Source organism: Mustelus asterias, chromosome 14 (genome assembly GCF_964213995.1).
Source record: "Mustelus asterias chromosome 14, sMusAst1.hap1.1, whole genome shotgun sequence".
NCBI classification, from domain to species: Eukaryota; Metazoa; Chordata; class Chondrichthyes; order Carcharhiniformes; family Triakidae; genus Mustelus; species Mustelus asterias.
Genome location: NC_135814.1, coordinates 37,707,214 through 37,722,725, shown reverse-complemented (window position 1 = coordinate 37,722,725; position 15,512 = coordinate 37,707,214). Strand labels below are relative to the sequence as shown.

The 15,512-nt window shown below is 44.1% G+C and overlaps 1 protein-coding gene across 1 annotated transcript in view; it reads left to right on the top strand.

Annotated features, from left to right (window-relative positions):
• The window catches only part of parp9 (poly(ADP-ribose) polymerase family member 9), a 39,739-nt gene extending 28,307 nt beyond the window's left edge, over positions 1-11,432 (top strand). The window contains exons 11-13 of the mRNA XM_078229309.1: positions 1,297-1,349; positions 8,564-8,690; positions 11,140-11,432. Of these exons, the coding sequence (XP_078085435.1) occupies positions 1,297-1,349; positions 8,564-8,690; positions 11,140-11,432 (473 nt within the window). The remainder of the gene's footprint in view (positions 1-1,296; positions 1,350-8,563; positions 8,691-11,139) is intronic.
• The last annotated feature ends 4,080 nt before the right edge of the window (positions 11,433-15,512 follow it).

Genomic DNA, 15,512 nt, shown 5'->3' with positions numbered 1-15,512 from the left:
TGCTTATTACGTTTTCCTTTTTCATTGATATGAGTAAAGGAAGGGAACCTCCCTCTCCAACTCTTTCCTCCCTCCCCCCTTCCACAGTTTCCTCACTGCCAACTACTAAGTTTAGTTGCTTCGGTGGCAGATGCTGGGTAGGACCTGTAGGTTTACAAGGCATATTTCAGAGCTTCTATATACAAATACGTTGGGCGGGATTTTCCGGCCTCACTGTCCCTGACACCGGAAAATCCCGCCCGAGATCAACGGACTTTTCCATGGTTCGTCCCTTGGCCACTACGATTCCCGTGGTGGGTGGAACGGGAAAACTCGCCTCATTGAGTCAGTGAAAGTTTAATCAGGATCGCAGTATTAACACCAAATTTATTTCCTTGTTGTAGGACCCATCTGTTTTTCCACTGGAAGTTTAATTAAAGTGACCAAAGTCCTGGGTGCTGCCATTGGACCGGGCGCCCAACATCGTCCCATCTTCCCCTCTGTGCTGACCCAACCAACAGGCCTGTTCCACAATGATGAGTCTTAATTTGTCTTCCAATGTGATGTTCTATATTTGTTAGGAACATTGGACAGAAGTGGGTTTCACATCCACTTAAGCTCCCACCTACTGCACCCACCCAGCACCTGTGAAATTCAGCCATTGTTTTTTTCCTTTATCACCCAACAGAAATAATAGGTTAATAGATCTTAAATGAGTAAACAAGTTTAAAGGTTCTTTAAACAAGTGACTTTTTCTTTCATTTATTGATCTGTACTGGATTCTAACACAACATTTTCATAACAATTTCTTAGTTCAGGGGCAAGAGGATTATTTGAAGAAAATACCAAGTAACTGGGCTCCACCTAATAGTTCAATTTTTCAGAAAAGACCAATGGACATAACCAAATCAGAATTTCAAAAACTGACTAGCGATCTTGCAGATGTAGGTCTCCACATTTTGAAGGTAAGACAGATGTATTTTTAGCAGTACTTTTAATTTTTTAAACCTATTGTCTTATAGAACATAACAAAGATTATAATTTAAATTTGGTCCTTTATCTTAGCATTTCTACAATACTAACTTTTTATTTAAAATCTTTCTATTTATTATCTCGCTGTTTCTTAAATAGGGCCAGTAGCCTTGTCTCAACCATCTCTCTTGGAAACCATTTCATGTTGGCGATTACACTATTAATAAATACTTATTGTTGTTGGCCTTAAAGTTGCTTTTCAGAGCCCTGGAATATGCCTTTTTTCCCTGTCGTCCTGCCATATATAATAACATAGTTTTCAGTTTTGTTTCTCTATTCCTTTAGACATATTAGATGCTTTCTTCTTCAAGACCCTGCCTGATATCAGTTGGGATAAAGTAGGAGAATGTCAGAAAATGTTGAGTCAGGTCTACCACTGCCTCAATGATAGATTGGGATTTCCCTTCCCTTAAACTTTATTGGAAGAATCATAATGTCCTTATTGGGTTTGTGTGTGGGTGTGTGGTGCAGGGAAGGTGGGTAGGGCTTAGGGAAGGCAGAAGCTTCCCAAATCTCTGCTACCTAAAACTGCCTTGTGGAAGGTGGCAATAGACCATATGAAATGATTGTAAAAGTCAAAGTGAAGGCCAAAGGCCTACTGGCATCCTATCTCCCCTGATAGCTCCAAACTCCAGCTTTTTGAATGCCAGTGAATGGGCAAAAGATGTTCTCATCCTTAAGGTTTTTTTTCCCCTTTAATTGCTTGCTGGATCTTTTAGTGCTGCACTGGCATAGACAATGCACCATGCAGGCTCCATTGTGATGATGAGAATCCTGCTTTGTGTCTAAGGAGCTCCAACCTAAGCTGCTTGAATTTTTGGAGATTTGTTTTTTTGGTTGACTATCTGAGAGGACAGACCTGTTGGTGAATCAGGTGGTGATTGACTATGGCTAAATTATTTTACTTCATTGGCTGCTGTGAGGATATTCGAAAATATACGTATGCTGCTGGGATAATTATTGATGAGTAGAAGCAAGCACAAACCTTTAGAGTGTCAAAGAAGATGGTTAAAGAGGAAAGGGCACAGAGGGTATAAAGGATATGGGTCTTCTGGAACAGAATGTTTGTTACTCCTGAACATAACAATGTATGAGGAGTCTACATTTCAGTAGGCAGGATCTTCTGGTCCCGCTGTTGTCAACTGGGTTTCCCGTTGAATGCATCCCTTATAGCCGGGAAATCCGTGACAGGGGTTTGCCATTGGCGGGACTGGATAATCCCATTAATGGATGGAAAATTCTGGCCACTGTCTTTGTCAAGATCTCAAAACTACACTCAACAACCTTCAGTCTCACTTTAAATACATTTCTTCCCTTTCATAGAACATAGAACATAGAACAGTACAGCACAGAACAGGCCCTTCGGCCCACGATGTTGTGCCGAGCTTTATCTGAAACCAAGATCAAGCTATCCCCTCCCTATCATCCTGGTGTGCTCCATGTGCCTATCCAATATCCGCTTAAATGTTCCTAAAGTGTCTGACTCCACTATCACTGCAAGCAGTCCATTCCACACCCCAACCACTCTCTGCGTAAAGAACCTACCTCTGATATCCTTCCTGTATCTCCCACCATGAACCCTATAGTTATGCCCCCTTGTAATAGCTCCATCCACCCGAGGAAATAGTCTTTGAACGTTCACTCTATCTATCTCCTTCATCATTTTATAAACCTCTATTAAGTCTCCCCTCAGCCTCCTCCGCTCCAGAGAGAACAGCCCTAGCTCCCTCAACCTTTCCTCATAAGACCTATCCTCCAAACCAGGCAGCATCCTGGTAAATCTCCTCTGCACTCTTTCCAGCGCTTCCACATCCTTCTTATAGTGAGGTGACCAGAACTGCACACAATATTCCAAATGTAGTCTCACCAAGGTCCTGTACAGTTGCAGCATAACCCCACGGCTCTTAAACTCCAACCCCCTGTTAATAAAAGCTAACACACTATAGGCCTTCTTCACAGCTCTATCCACTTGAGTGGCAACCTTTAGAGATCTGTGGATATGGACCCCAAGATCTCTCTGTTCCTCCACAGTCTTCATAACCCTACCTTTGATCCTGTAATCCACATTTAAATTTGTCCTACCAAAATGAATCACCTCACATTTATCAGGGTTAAACTCCATTTGCCATTTTTCAGCCCAGCTTTGCATCCTATCTATGTCTCTTTGCAGCCTACAACAGCCCTCCACCTCATCCACTACTCCACCAATCTTGGTGTCATCAGCAAATTTACTGATCCACCCTTCAGCCCCCTCCGCTAAGTCATTAATAAAAATCACAAAGAGCAGAGGACCAAGCACTGATCCCTGTGGCACTAGCAACCTGCCTCCAATCCGAAAATTTTCCATCGACCACCACCCTCTGTCTTCGATCAGACAGCCAGTTACCATAAGACCATAAGACATAGGAGCGGAAGTAAGACCATTCGGCCCATCGAGTCCACTCCACCATTCAATCATGGTTGATTTCAACTTCATTTACCCGCTCTCTCCCCATAGCCCTTAATTCCTCGAGAAATCAAGAATTTATCAATTTCTGTCTTGAAGACGCTCAACGTCTCGGCCTCCACAGCCCTCTGTGGCAATGAATTCCACAGACCTACCACTCTCTGGCTGAAGAAATTTCTCCTCATCTCTGTTCTAAAGTGACTCCCTTTTATTCTAAGGCTGTGCCCCCGCGTCCTAGTCTCCCCTGCTAATGGAAACAACTTCCCTACGTCCATCCTATCTAAGCCGTTCACTATCTTGTAAGTTTCTATCAGATCTCCCCTCAACCTCCTAAACTCCAATGAATATAATCCCACGATCCTCAGACGTTCATCGTATGTCAGGCCTACCATTCCTGGGATCATCCGTGTGAATCTCCGCTGGACCCGCTCCAGTGCCAGTATGTCCTTCCTGAGGTGTGGGGCCGATTGGATAGTTACCTATCCAATCGGCCAACTTTCCCTCTATCCCACACCTCCTCACTTTCATCATAAGCCAACCATGGGGGACCTTATCAAACGCCTTACTAAAATCCATGTATATGACATCAACTGCCCTACCTTCATCAACACACCTAGTTACCTACTCAAAAAATTCTATCAAATTTGTGAGGCACGACTTGCCCTTCACAAATCCGTGCTGACTATCCCGGATTAATCCGCATCTTTCTAAATGGTCGTTAATCCCATCTCTAAGGACCTTTTCCATCAATTTACCAACCACCGAAGTAAGACTAACCGGTCTATAATTACCAGGGTCATTTCTATTCCCTTTCTTAAACAGAGGAACAACATTCGCCATTCTCCAGTCCTCTGGCACCCTCCCCATGGACAGCGAGGACCCAAAGATCAAAGCCAAAGGCTCTGCAATCTCATCCCTTGCCTCCCAAAGAATACTAGGATACATTTCATCAGGCCCAGGGGACTTATCGACCTTCAGTTTATTCAAAACTGCCAGGACATCCTCCCTCCGAACATCTATTTCCTCCAGCCTATTCGCCTGTAACACCTTCTCTTCCTCAAAAACATGGCCCCTCTCCTTGGTGAACACTGAAGAAAAGTATTCATTCGTCACCTCGCCTATCTCTACTGACTCCATACACAAGTTCCCACTACTGTCCTTGACCGGCCCTAACCTCACCCTGGTCATTCTTTTATTCCTCACATAAGAGTAAAAAGCCTTGGGGTTTTCCTTGATCCGACCCGCCAAGGACTTCTCGTGTCCCCTCCTAGCTCTCCTAAGCCCCTTTTTCAGCTCATTCCTTGCTAACTTGTAACCCTCAATCGAGCCATCTGAACCTTGTTTCCTCATCCCTACATAAGCTTCCCTCTTCCTTTTCACAAGACATTCCACCTCTTTCGTGAACCATGGTTCCCTCACTCGGCCATTTCCTCCCTGCCTGACAGGGACATACCTATCAAGGACATCCAGTATTTGTTCCTTGAAAAAGTTCCACTTTTCATTAGTTCCTTTCTCTGACAGTTTCTGTTCCCAACTTATGCCCCCTAATTCTTGCCTAAACGCATCATAATTACCTCTCCCCCAATTGTAAACCTTGCCCTGCCGTACGGCCCTATCCCTCTCCATTGCAATAACAAAAGACACCAAATTGTGGTCACTATCTCCAAAGTGCTCTCCCACAACCAAATCTAACACTTGGCCCGGTTCATTTCCCAGTACCAAATCCAATGTGGCCTCACCTCTTGTCGGCCTATCCACATATTGTGTCAGGAAACCCTCCTGCACACACTGCACAAAAACTGCCCCATCCGAACTATTTGACCTACAAAGGTTCCAATCAATATTTGGAAAGTTAAAGTCCCCCATGACAACTACCCTGTGACCCCCACACATATCCATAATCTGCTTAGCAATTTCTTCCTCCACATCTCTATTACTATTTGGGGGCCGATAGTAAACTCCTAACAACGTGACCGCTCCTTACCTATTTCTAACCTCAGCCCATATTACCTCAGTGTGCAGATCCCCCTCGAAGTGCCTTTCCGCAGCCGTTAAACTATCCTTGATTAACAATGCCACTTCTCCACCTCTTTTACCAGCTTCCCTACACTTACTGAAACATCTATACCCCGGAACGTCCAACAACCATTCCTGTCCTTGTTCTACCCACGTCTCCGTAATGGCCACAACATCGTAGTCCCAAGTACCAATCCACGCCCCAAGATCATCTACCTTGTTCCGGATGCTCCTTGCATTGAAATAGACACACTTCAACCCACCTTCCTGTCTACCGGTACCCACCCTTGACCCTGATACCTTCCCCAATACCTCACCACCCTCATTGACTTCGGGACTACAACTCCTTTTCCCACTCCCCTGACAAATTAGTTTAAACCCCCCTCAAGAGCCGTAACAAATTTCCCTCCTAGGATATTGGTGCCCCTCTGGTTCAGGTGCACCCTGTCCTGTTTGTACAGGTCCCACCTTCCCCAGAATGTGTTCCAATTATCCACGTATCTGAAACCCTCCCTCCTACACCATCCCTGCAACCACATGTTTAACTGCACTCTCTCCCTGTTCCTCAACTCTCTATCACGTGGCACTGGCAACGTACCAGAGATGACCACATGTTTTGTCTTGGGTCTCAGCTTCCAGCCCAGCTCCAGAAATTCCTGCTTTAAATCCCCGTCCCTTCTCTTACCTATGTCATTGGTACCAATGTGTACCACGACTTGTGACTGTTTCGCCTCCCCCTTCAGAATCCGGAAAACACGGTCTGAGACATCACGGACCTTGGCATCCGGTAGGCAACATACCATCCGTGAGTCTCTTTTGCTGCCACAAACCTCCTATCTATCCCTCTAACTAACGAGTCCCCAATAACTATTGCCCTCCCGCTCTGCCCCTTACCCTCCCGAGCCACAGAGACGGACACAGTGCTGGAGATCCTCTCACTGCGGCTCACCACTGGTATGTCATCCCCCTCAACCGTATCCAAAGCAGAATACTTGTTGCTAAGGGGAACGACCACCGGGGATCCTTGCACAGACTGCTTTCATCTTCCGCTCTATTGTTTCTACAATCATTTAGAAGTTCTTCTTCCTCAAATTGATCAACTTTGTTTTTATTTACTTTATGGCTTCAATATTTAGAAAGTAAACTTACTATTTGGCCTCTCAGATTTATGATGTCCCAATTGTATATGTTTCTTTTGAAATCCAACAGTCAAATTTAAAATTTGGAGAAGTCCAGAACTAGGGGTCACAGTCTAAGAACAAGGGGTAAGTCATTCAGGACTGGGATGAGGAAGAACATCTTCATTCAGTGAGTTGTGAACCTGTGGAATTCTCTACCACAGAAAGCTGTTGGGACTAGTTCGTTAGATATATTCAAGAGGGAGCTGGACATGGCCCTTGCGGCTAAAGGGATCAATGGGTATGGAGAGAAAACAGGAGTGGGATACTGAAAGTGCATGATCAGCCATGATCATATTGAATGGTGGTGCAGGCTTGAAGGGCTGAATGGCCTACTCATGCACCTATTTTCTATGTTTCCATGTTTCTAAAATCTCTTTTCTTATTTGCCTTATGTAAATTCATAGTCAAGTTGCCTCCCTGTTCATGACCATTTCAACCACTTGCCTTCACACCTCCTTTACTGATGTCTTGGTTGTGCAGTCTGTTTTCTTTACAATTAATCTAGTCATACCCATACTCATGCTTGTTTCTCAGTATATGACAAATTATATTGCAAAAGTATTAAGAACTTTTTTTTATTCATTCATGGAATGTGGACATTGCTAACTGGGCCAGCATTTATCGCCCATTCCTGAGTGCATTTAAGAGTTAACCACATTGCTGTGGATCTGGAGTCACATGTAGGCCAGAACAGGTAAGGATGGACCTTCCCTAAAGGACATTAGTGAACCAGATGGGTTTTTGCAACAATCAATAGTGGCTTCACAGTCATCATTAGACATTTAATTTATAGATTTTTTATTGCATTTAAATTTCACCATATGCCTTGATGGGATTTGAACCCGAGTCCCCAGAGCATTTCCCTGGTCCTTTGAGTTACTAGTCCAGCAACAATACCACTATGCCACTGCCTCCCCATCCCTCTCATAACATGGTGCTCCAGAAATCAGAGTCAAATATCAGGGCACACACTGCACTGCCTGTAGTTGTAAAAGCATTTGTGGGTATCAACCTCTATTCCCATTCCAGGCTGCAAGGTGTCATCATTAACACTAATTGTTTGCTGTCCACACCCCATCAGGTGAGTGGCAGGTGCCAAGAGAAAGCAATACCTTTCCCAATGAGCCTGTTGATCAGGATCACGCACTTTCAGGTTTGCCAACATAGCTGGATTTTCCCAGACGCCGGGCATAATTGACTGCACCTATGTCGCTCTGCAATTGCCCCTTCAAAAATTAGCTATGTTTCATGACTGGGAGCGTTCCACTTCCTGAACATGCGACTATAGCAACGGGATAATGCAGACCAGTGTCCAACTTCCTGGCAGTGGTTATGATGTATTCATATTGATTCCTCCTGATTGGGTGTCAGACTAATGAAAGCTCTGATGAAAGGTCATCGACCTGAAAGGTTAACTCTGTTTCTCGCTCCACAGATGCTGCCTGGCCTGCTGAGTATTTCCAGCATTTTCTGTTTTTATTTTTCTATTCTGTTATTACTTCTCCATTGGTTGAAACTTTCTCTGGTCAGGTTTTGACTTTGTTTGGCACCGACTCTGAGATTTAGCTCTTTGTACACCTTTTTAACCCATTGACTCGACATGTAAGCTTGTGTGATTTACTTCATTGTTAGCTGAGTTTGAACTCCTTGCTGGCACTTCCATCAAAGGAAATCAGATAATTTCTGAAAATAAGGCAGGATATAGATAACAGAGACACTGAGGAACCAGGTGATTAACCGGACATTGCAGTGTCCCATTGATATCTTTTGTTTGAGTTTGTATGTGGAAGATGAATGCATTCTTATCATAGAGAAAAAAACCCATTCCAGATGGTTTATTAAAAGTATTGCCCCAATACAGATCGAACGAATAGAGAATCCTGTTTTGTGGAATTGCCATTTGCTTAAGAAGGAGTTGGATACAGCAACTCTAAAGATTGATAGCCAAATCTCTACCCTGTATCAGAGAGTTCCAGAGCACTTTTGCAATTTTGTCTGCAGAATTGGATTTCAGGAAATATATTCACAAGAACACGGTAAGTACTTTTCATTCTATTATGAAAATACTTAAGAGAATCCTGTGATATTGTCCTGTAGTACTGTAAATGATATCTTACCGAATACCCTTTCCAAACTATAAATTTGTTTAATCAGTCTGATTATTAACAAGAAGATACATGTTCAGCTATGGATTTTTGGAAAGGGATAGGAAGAATGTTTCTCTTTTTTCTTACTGAAGGTTTCTTTTTAACTTTCCATTAGAAAGTATGTGCATGCTACTATTGCCCAGCTAGAAGCTCATTTTGGGCTGTATTTAATGCTGATGGCAATGGTCCCCAAGGTGGACCAGAAACCCTGGCAACCCTGTTACTGCAGTTTTGAGGAGCTCTGACATGATTTTACATCCATCAAGTAATTAACAGCCTGGGGCTCCCATCGTTTTAAGGGAAGATATCCCACCTCTGAGAGTTGTTGGCCAATCAGAGGGCCAGCAGCTCTTCAGTCCTGGCAGCGCTGTTAGGAGCGGTGGATATGACAAACAGGTAGGAGCAGAAACGATGGACGAGTCACCAAATCCAGATAAGTGGGTTGGGCTATCCAGGGCGAGTCAAGCATTCCTTGGTTAGAGGTGGGAAGTTGTTGCTGAGGAGCAGGGGTGTTTCAGTGGTGGGGGTGGGGTGGGGGAGTAGCCAGGGGCAAAGATCTGTCCAAGGGCCATAAGGTGCTTAGTCTGGAATGCCCACCAACCTCCAAACTGATAGGGTGGTCACCAGCTTTTACAGGGCAGACTCCCTATATGGCAGTGGAACCCGCCCTCCACTCAACTACCAACTCCACTGGCAGAATACCATCAGTGACAGGAAGAAATCCTCACATTGGTCACCTATGGCCTCAATGGCATTTGGGCAGGAAGGCTTCTTCAACCTTCCCTGACTCTGAATAAATCATAGTCAAAAAGGCAATGGGCACTTCACCCTGCCCACAGTCTTTTCTCCTCAACTCCCCACCCCCTCCAGCTCACTCCAGTGGGCCAGATTAAGTTCCATCCTTTCAATTTAAGAGTGATATAGGTCAGAGGGGATTTTCCAGCGTGCTTGCACCAAGGCTGGAAATTTACCCCTGAGGTCAATGGACCTTTGCATTTTCTGCCGAATTTTCTGTCATGCCCGCTACGATTCCCGTGGCAGGCGGGATGGGAAAATTCCGCCCGTGAATGCAACGTTCACCATATTGGCCTATTGTTTGGGTGGAAAGAATGCATAAGAACATAAGAACTACAAGCAGGAGTAGGAGACCTCTCGAGCCTACTCTGCCATTCAATAAGATCATGGATGATCTTTGTGGACTCAACTCCACTTACCCACCTGCTCACCATAACCCTTACTTCCTTTACTGTTCAAAAATCTATCTATTTTTGCCTTAAAAACATTCAACGAGATAGCCTCAACTGCTTCACTGGGCAGGGAATTCCACAGGTTCACACCCTTTGTGTGTAGAAGTTCCTCCTCAACTCAGTCCTAAATCTGCTCCCCCTTATTTTGAGGCTATGCCCCCTAGTTCTAGTTTCACCCGCCAGTGGAAACAACCTCCCTGCTTCTATCTTATCTATTCCCTTCATAATTTTATGTTTCTATAAGATCCCCCCTCATTCTTCTAAATTCCAGTGAGTATAGTCCCAGTCTACTCAGTCTCTCATAAGCCAATCCTCTCAACTCCAGAATCAACCTCGCGAACCCACTCTGCACTCCCTCCAGTACCAGTACATCCTTTCTCAAGTAAGGAGACCAAAACTGTACACAGTACTCCAGGTATGGTCCCACCAGCATCTTATACAGCTGCAACATAACCTCCCTGTTTTTAAACTCCGTCCCTCTAGCAATAAAGGACAAAATTCCATTTGTCTTAATTACCTGTTGCACCTGCAAACCAACTTTTTGCGAATCATGCACAAGGACACCCAGGTCCCTCTGCACAGCAGCACGTTGCAATTTTTTACCACAATAGTCCATTTTGCCAAAATGGATGACCTTACATTTACTGACATTGTACTCCATCTGCTAGCCCCTTGCCCATTCACTTAAATTATCTATATCTCTTTGCAGACTTTCAGTGTCCTCTGCTCAGTTTGTTCTTCCACTCGTCTTAGTGTCATCTGCGAACTTTGACACACTACACTTGGTCCTCAACTCCAAATCATCGATGTAAATTGTAAACAATTGCGGTCCCAACACTGAACCCTGAGGCACACCACTAGTCACTGATCGCCAACCAGAAAAACACCCATTTACCCCCACTCTTTGCTTTCTGTTAGTTAACCAATCCTCTATCCATGCTAATACATTACCCCTAATGCAGTGCACTTTTATCTTACGCAGCAGCCTTTTGTGCAGCACCTTGTCGAATGTTTTCTGTTTACCTTCAGAACGTAAACAGCTTTGTGACGGGGTGAAAATAATTAATTTATATATACTTTTGATTTTATAGTGAGAAGATTTGGCGAGGGGATCTACTTCAGCAATGACCTGAGCCATCTGATTAGAGAAGTCCCGAATGTTGGGAAAATAGTTCATATCTTTGAAGCCGAAGTTTTCACTGGCAACTGTTGCAAAGTTCCCTCAAGTCATGTTTCATCAGATCACAGGGATTGTCCTTGTTATGAGTACAGTGAGAACACTATGGACAATGTGCATCCATTCAAAACGTATGTTATGTATAACAGTGTTCAAGCTTATCCAAGATATCTTATTGCATGCAAAAAGAGGCTGAGCCTTTACTGATTACCAGCGCACAATTTCAGTTCCTACAGCATAAACTGGTTAAATATTAACATATGTGGCTTCATATGTGCATATTACAATTCCTCCATTTTGGGGCAATGGGTACAGGGCATTACCAATGAAAGGACATGACCATCAGGACAGTAAAAGTTGCTGCTCCTGTTTAACATGACTGCTTAAATTAAAAAGTTAATTTTCAGCTGCAAACCCAATTGAACAGTTCTGAGTATGTCAAAGCTTTTGTCCAATCTATAATTCCTGCCCTAGATACACCACAAAGAATCTATTCCCAGAGCAAATAGCTACAGATGGTCTTCAGGACCAACGTCAAGCAATGCATCAGCTCAGCATATGTTGGTGACGCACTGCATTCAGGATCAGGACAGAATGGTAGCAGGGTGTCGGATTTGGGGGGTACTCCAAAGATATACTGGGGAATCCTTCTTGGAGGGTCCCATGTAAGCATTTGCACTACAATTGCCCAGAGGCACAAACGTCTGCTGGACATTTGTGTAGGGCTGGGAACCGTCTGACAAAACGAGTTAAACTGTTAATTGATTCTATCAATGTTACTCTAATAATTACTCTAAAAAGTTAGAAGAAATAAAACCTCTTCTAAGTACAGTGTCACTATTTCATATACATGATTCTATATACCCAGATCGATTTCCTCACGGGACTCCCCTCACACTCCTGACTCCACCCCCCCAACCCACTAAATACCACCCCATGGTATTCCCATCTCTGACCTCACACCAGCATGGGATTTCCTTCTCATCCCCTCCGACCTGACCACGTGACCAAACCCAGCTGGGCCAGCTCCTCCCAAACTCATCCCCTGCCCTGACCAGGCTGGACTCCCTCCCTTGACATGCAACACTAACCCAACGCCCCCAATCAACCAGACACAGTTAGATTCCCATCCCTCAATGTCCATGAACCCCCCCACTCCCCAACATTCAACACCTACCACCCACTCCTCTCCGATGTCTAACCTCACACTCCACCAAATCCCACCCTCATACTGTCTTCCTGGCCTATTATTTTCAATGGGACCTTTAAGCTTACCTGGTTTATGACAGCTAGTGCCATAAAAAGCAGGGGGGTGGGGGGGTGGGGAGGTGTCCTTCTTCGCTCTGATTCCTTTAACTTTCGCTACTGGACCTCAGTAAAAGCTATGCTGTCTGGATCTCACCGGCCTGAATCTGGAAGTTTAGGCGTGACAGACACTGAAGAAATTTGGAGCAGGTAAATGAATACGGAGTGGCAATCCAAAACCAATTGTGCCCATGGTTCACAGCATATAGGTGATATTGGAAAGCTTGCAATTATTTCTCATTCCTAATTTCTCCAAGGTGCTGGTAAACCATTTCTTGAATTACTGTAGTGCTTGTGTTAATACTGTATGCAGAACATTGTTACATAGGGGATTACTAAGATTTGGAAATGGGAGGTGAATATCACTCATAAGGCCAGCATTTGGAGCCTATCTGTAATTGCCCTTGAGAAGGTGGTAGTGAGCCACCTTCTTAAACCACTGCAGTATGTATTGGTATGGTTTTGCTATACCATATGTACTATGAGGGAGTTCCAGATTTCTGACTCAGGATTACTGTATATTGACTCAGCAATGATGAAAGAGTGGCAGTATATGTTCAAGTTAAGAATGTGTATGAATTGACTGAGAAATCGTGATAGTTCTCACGAGACATTTCTGCTCATTTATTCGTCTTGGTAATAAGAATCACAGTGGAGAGAAAACATTAGAGAGAGGAGCAGGAGTGAGCCATTTGACCATTTGAGTCTGCTCCACCATTGAATAAGATCATAGCTGATCTACCCCCTCAACCTCTTTCCACACGATCCATGTAACCCTTAATTCCTTTGGTATCCAAAAATTTAGCGACCTGTCTTTGAATATACTCTTGAGCATCTGCATTTGTTTGGAGTAGAGCGTTCCAGTTGGTGGTGATGGAGTGGCTGACTACTGAGCTCAGGTGACAATTACACGAATTAAGTAAATTACTCTATCCTGAATCTTGAGTGTTGTTATACCTGCACTCACTCAGGTCAGTGTCAAGTATTCTAGCACACGCCTCAACTCCTGACCTCATGAATACTCGTGCCATCAGGTCACATGTAGGTAAGGAAACGTCCTGCTCTGCTGATTATCTCCTCCATCAGCTGATAAATCAGTACTCCTGTGTTGAATAAGCAGCACTGAAAGTAGCAATTCTAAACATCATCAGCATACAGCATTATCAGCCAATATGGACTCAGATGGAAATATATTCTGCCTGATCAATCTCCTTGATTTTTTGAGAAATTGATACTGTGTCTTGGTACTAAATGGGCCAAGGTACCTCTTTAGGACAATCATCGTGTGTGCTGTGGTTGGAATAACTGAAATGATTTTGCAGATTGCATAGCTTACCCGTACCATTTGACCATTTGAGTCTGTTCCACCATTGAATAAGATCATAGTTGATCTACTCCCTCAACCCCTGCACTTATGTAACTTGCACCCACAGAAAATGTTCTAAGTCCTTTCAAAGTGAAGAGAAACAAATTTAAAAGGGAGGGAAACTGAATCACAATGTAAGAGTTTGAAAAGGTGACTCAAAGTTTGGATTAAAAGATGGAGCTTTAAAAGTGGAGTCAGAAGAAGAGATGGCAGAATTTGGCAAGGCAGTTTTGGAGTAGAGTCAAGACAGGTGAAGGTGCTTCTGCTTGCAAGAGTTGGCATTATACAAAGACCAAATTCGGAGGACCAAAAAGTACATGAGGATGGGCGATATTGTCCAGGGTGAGACGAGGCTCTTGGAGGGATTTGCAACTAAGGATTTGAAAATCAATCCTACGAGAGAGAGGAAGCCACTGCCAGCTATTGAGAATGGGAATGATAGCTCAAGCAGGACTGGGTGCTGAGCTTTGAGCAAGCTGGAGTTTATTGAGAATGGGAGAGTGCTACAAAAGACATTAGAGAAATGGGTCAAAGCGTGCTGAAAGCATTGATAACGTTTCCTGCAGCACTGGGAGTGAAGTAGCATTGAAGCCAGTTAAAGCAGGTAGGTGGAAATAAATAGCCTTGTTGATGAAAAGTTTTGTTCTGCATTTGTAGTTGGGTTGAGTAGAATGTTATAGTTCCATGGAATGTGGTTCAGCTTCATCAAGCAACCAGGGAGTGGATACGAACCAATGACAATGACGGGAACTTTTGATACTCAACTGTAAGAAAGTTTAACTCCTTCACAACAAGATTAGATAGGAAATCTGACAGGATGGAGAGTCATAGAATCCTACAGTGCAGAAAGAGGCCATTCGGCCCATTGAGTCTGTACCAACCACAATCCCACCCAGGTCCTATCCACATATCCCTACATATTTACCCACTAACCCCTCTAACCTATGCATCCCGGGACACTAAGGGGCAATTTAGAATGGCCAATCAACCTAGCCCGCACATCTTTGGACTGTGGGAGGAAACCGGAGCACCCGGAGAAAACCCACGCAGACACAGGGAGAATGTGCAAACTCCACACAGACAGTGACCCCAGCCGGGATTCGAAACCAGGTCCCTGAAGCTGTGAAGCAGCAGTGCTAACCACTGTGCTACCGTGCCACCCATGGGTTGAGGGAAGTGGTGGAAAAGGCTGAAGTGGTCTTAGCAGACATGTGGAAGCTCTATGGAGACCAACAAGGATAGCCAAAGGTTACTGTGCAGAGATTGGAGGAAAAGCTCTTGAGATGTGCAAGCTCCCTGTGAAAAGCTAGTGCCATGGAGGTGAGATAACACTTCAGTGAAGGAAATGCTGGGGTCAACCAATTGAATGCTGCAGAAAGAATGTGCAAGGATAAGGCACCATGGTCACAGTTGCAGAGGATATAATTTATGACTTCAACCAAGGTAGAAATTGAACGGGTTTGAACAAGGAGGGGGGGGGGGGGGGGGGGGTAGAGGGTGGTCAGCTCACAGCTGAAAAGTAACAACATATTCAAGAAACTTGGATAAAAAGAGAAAGATTAGATAACTGTCATAGTTTGAATTGGATGCATGTGTTAAATTCAGATGTTTTGTTG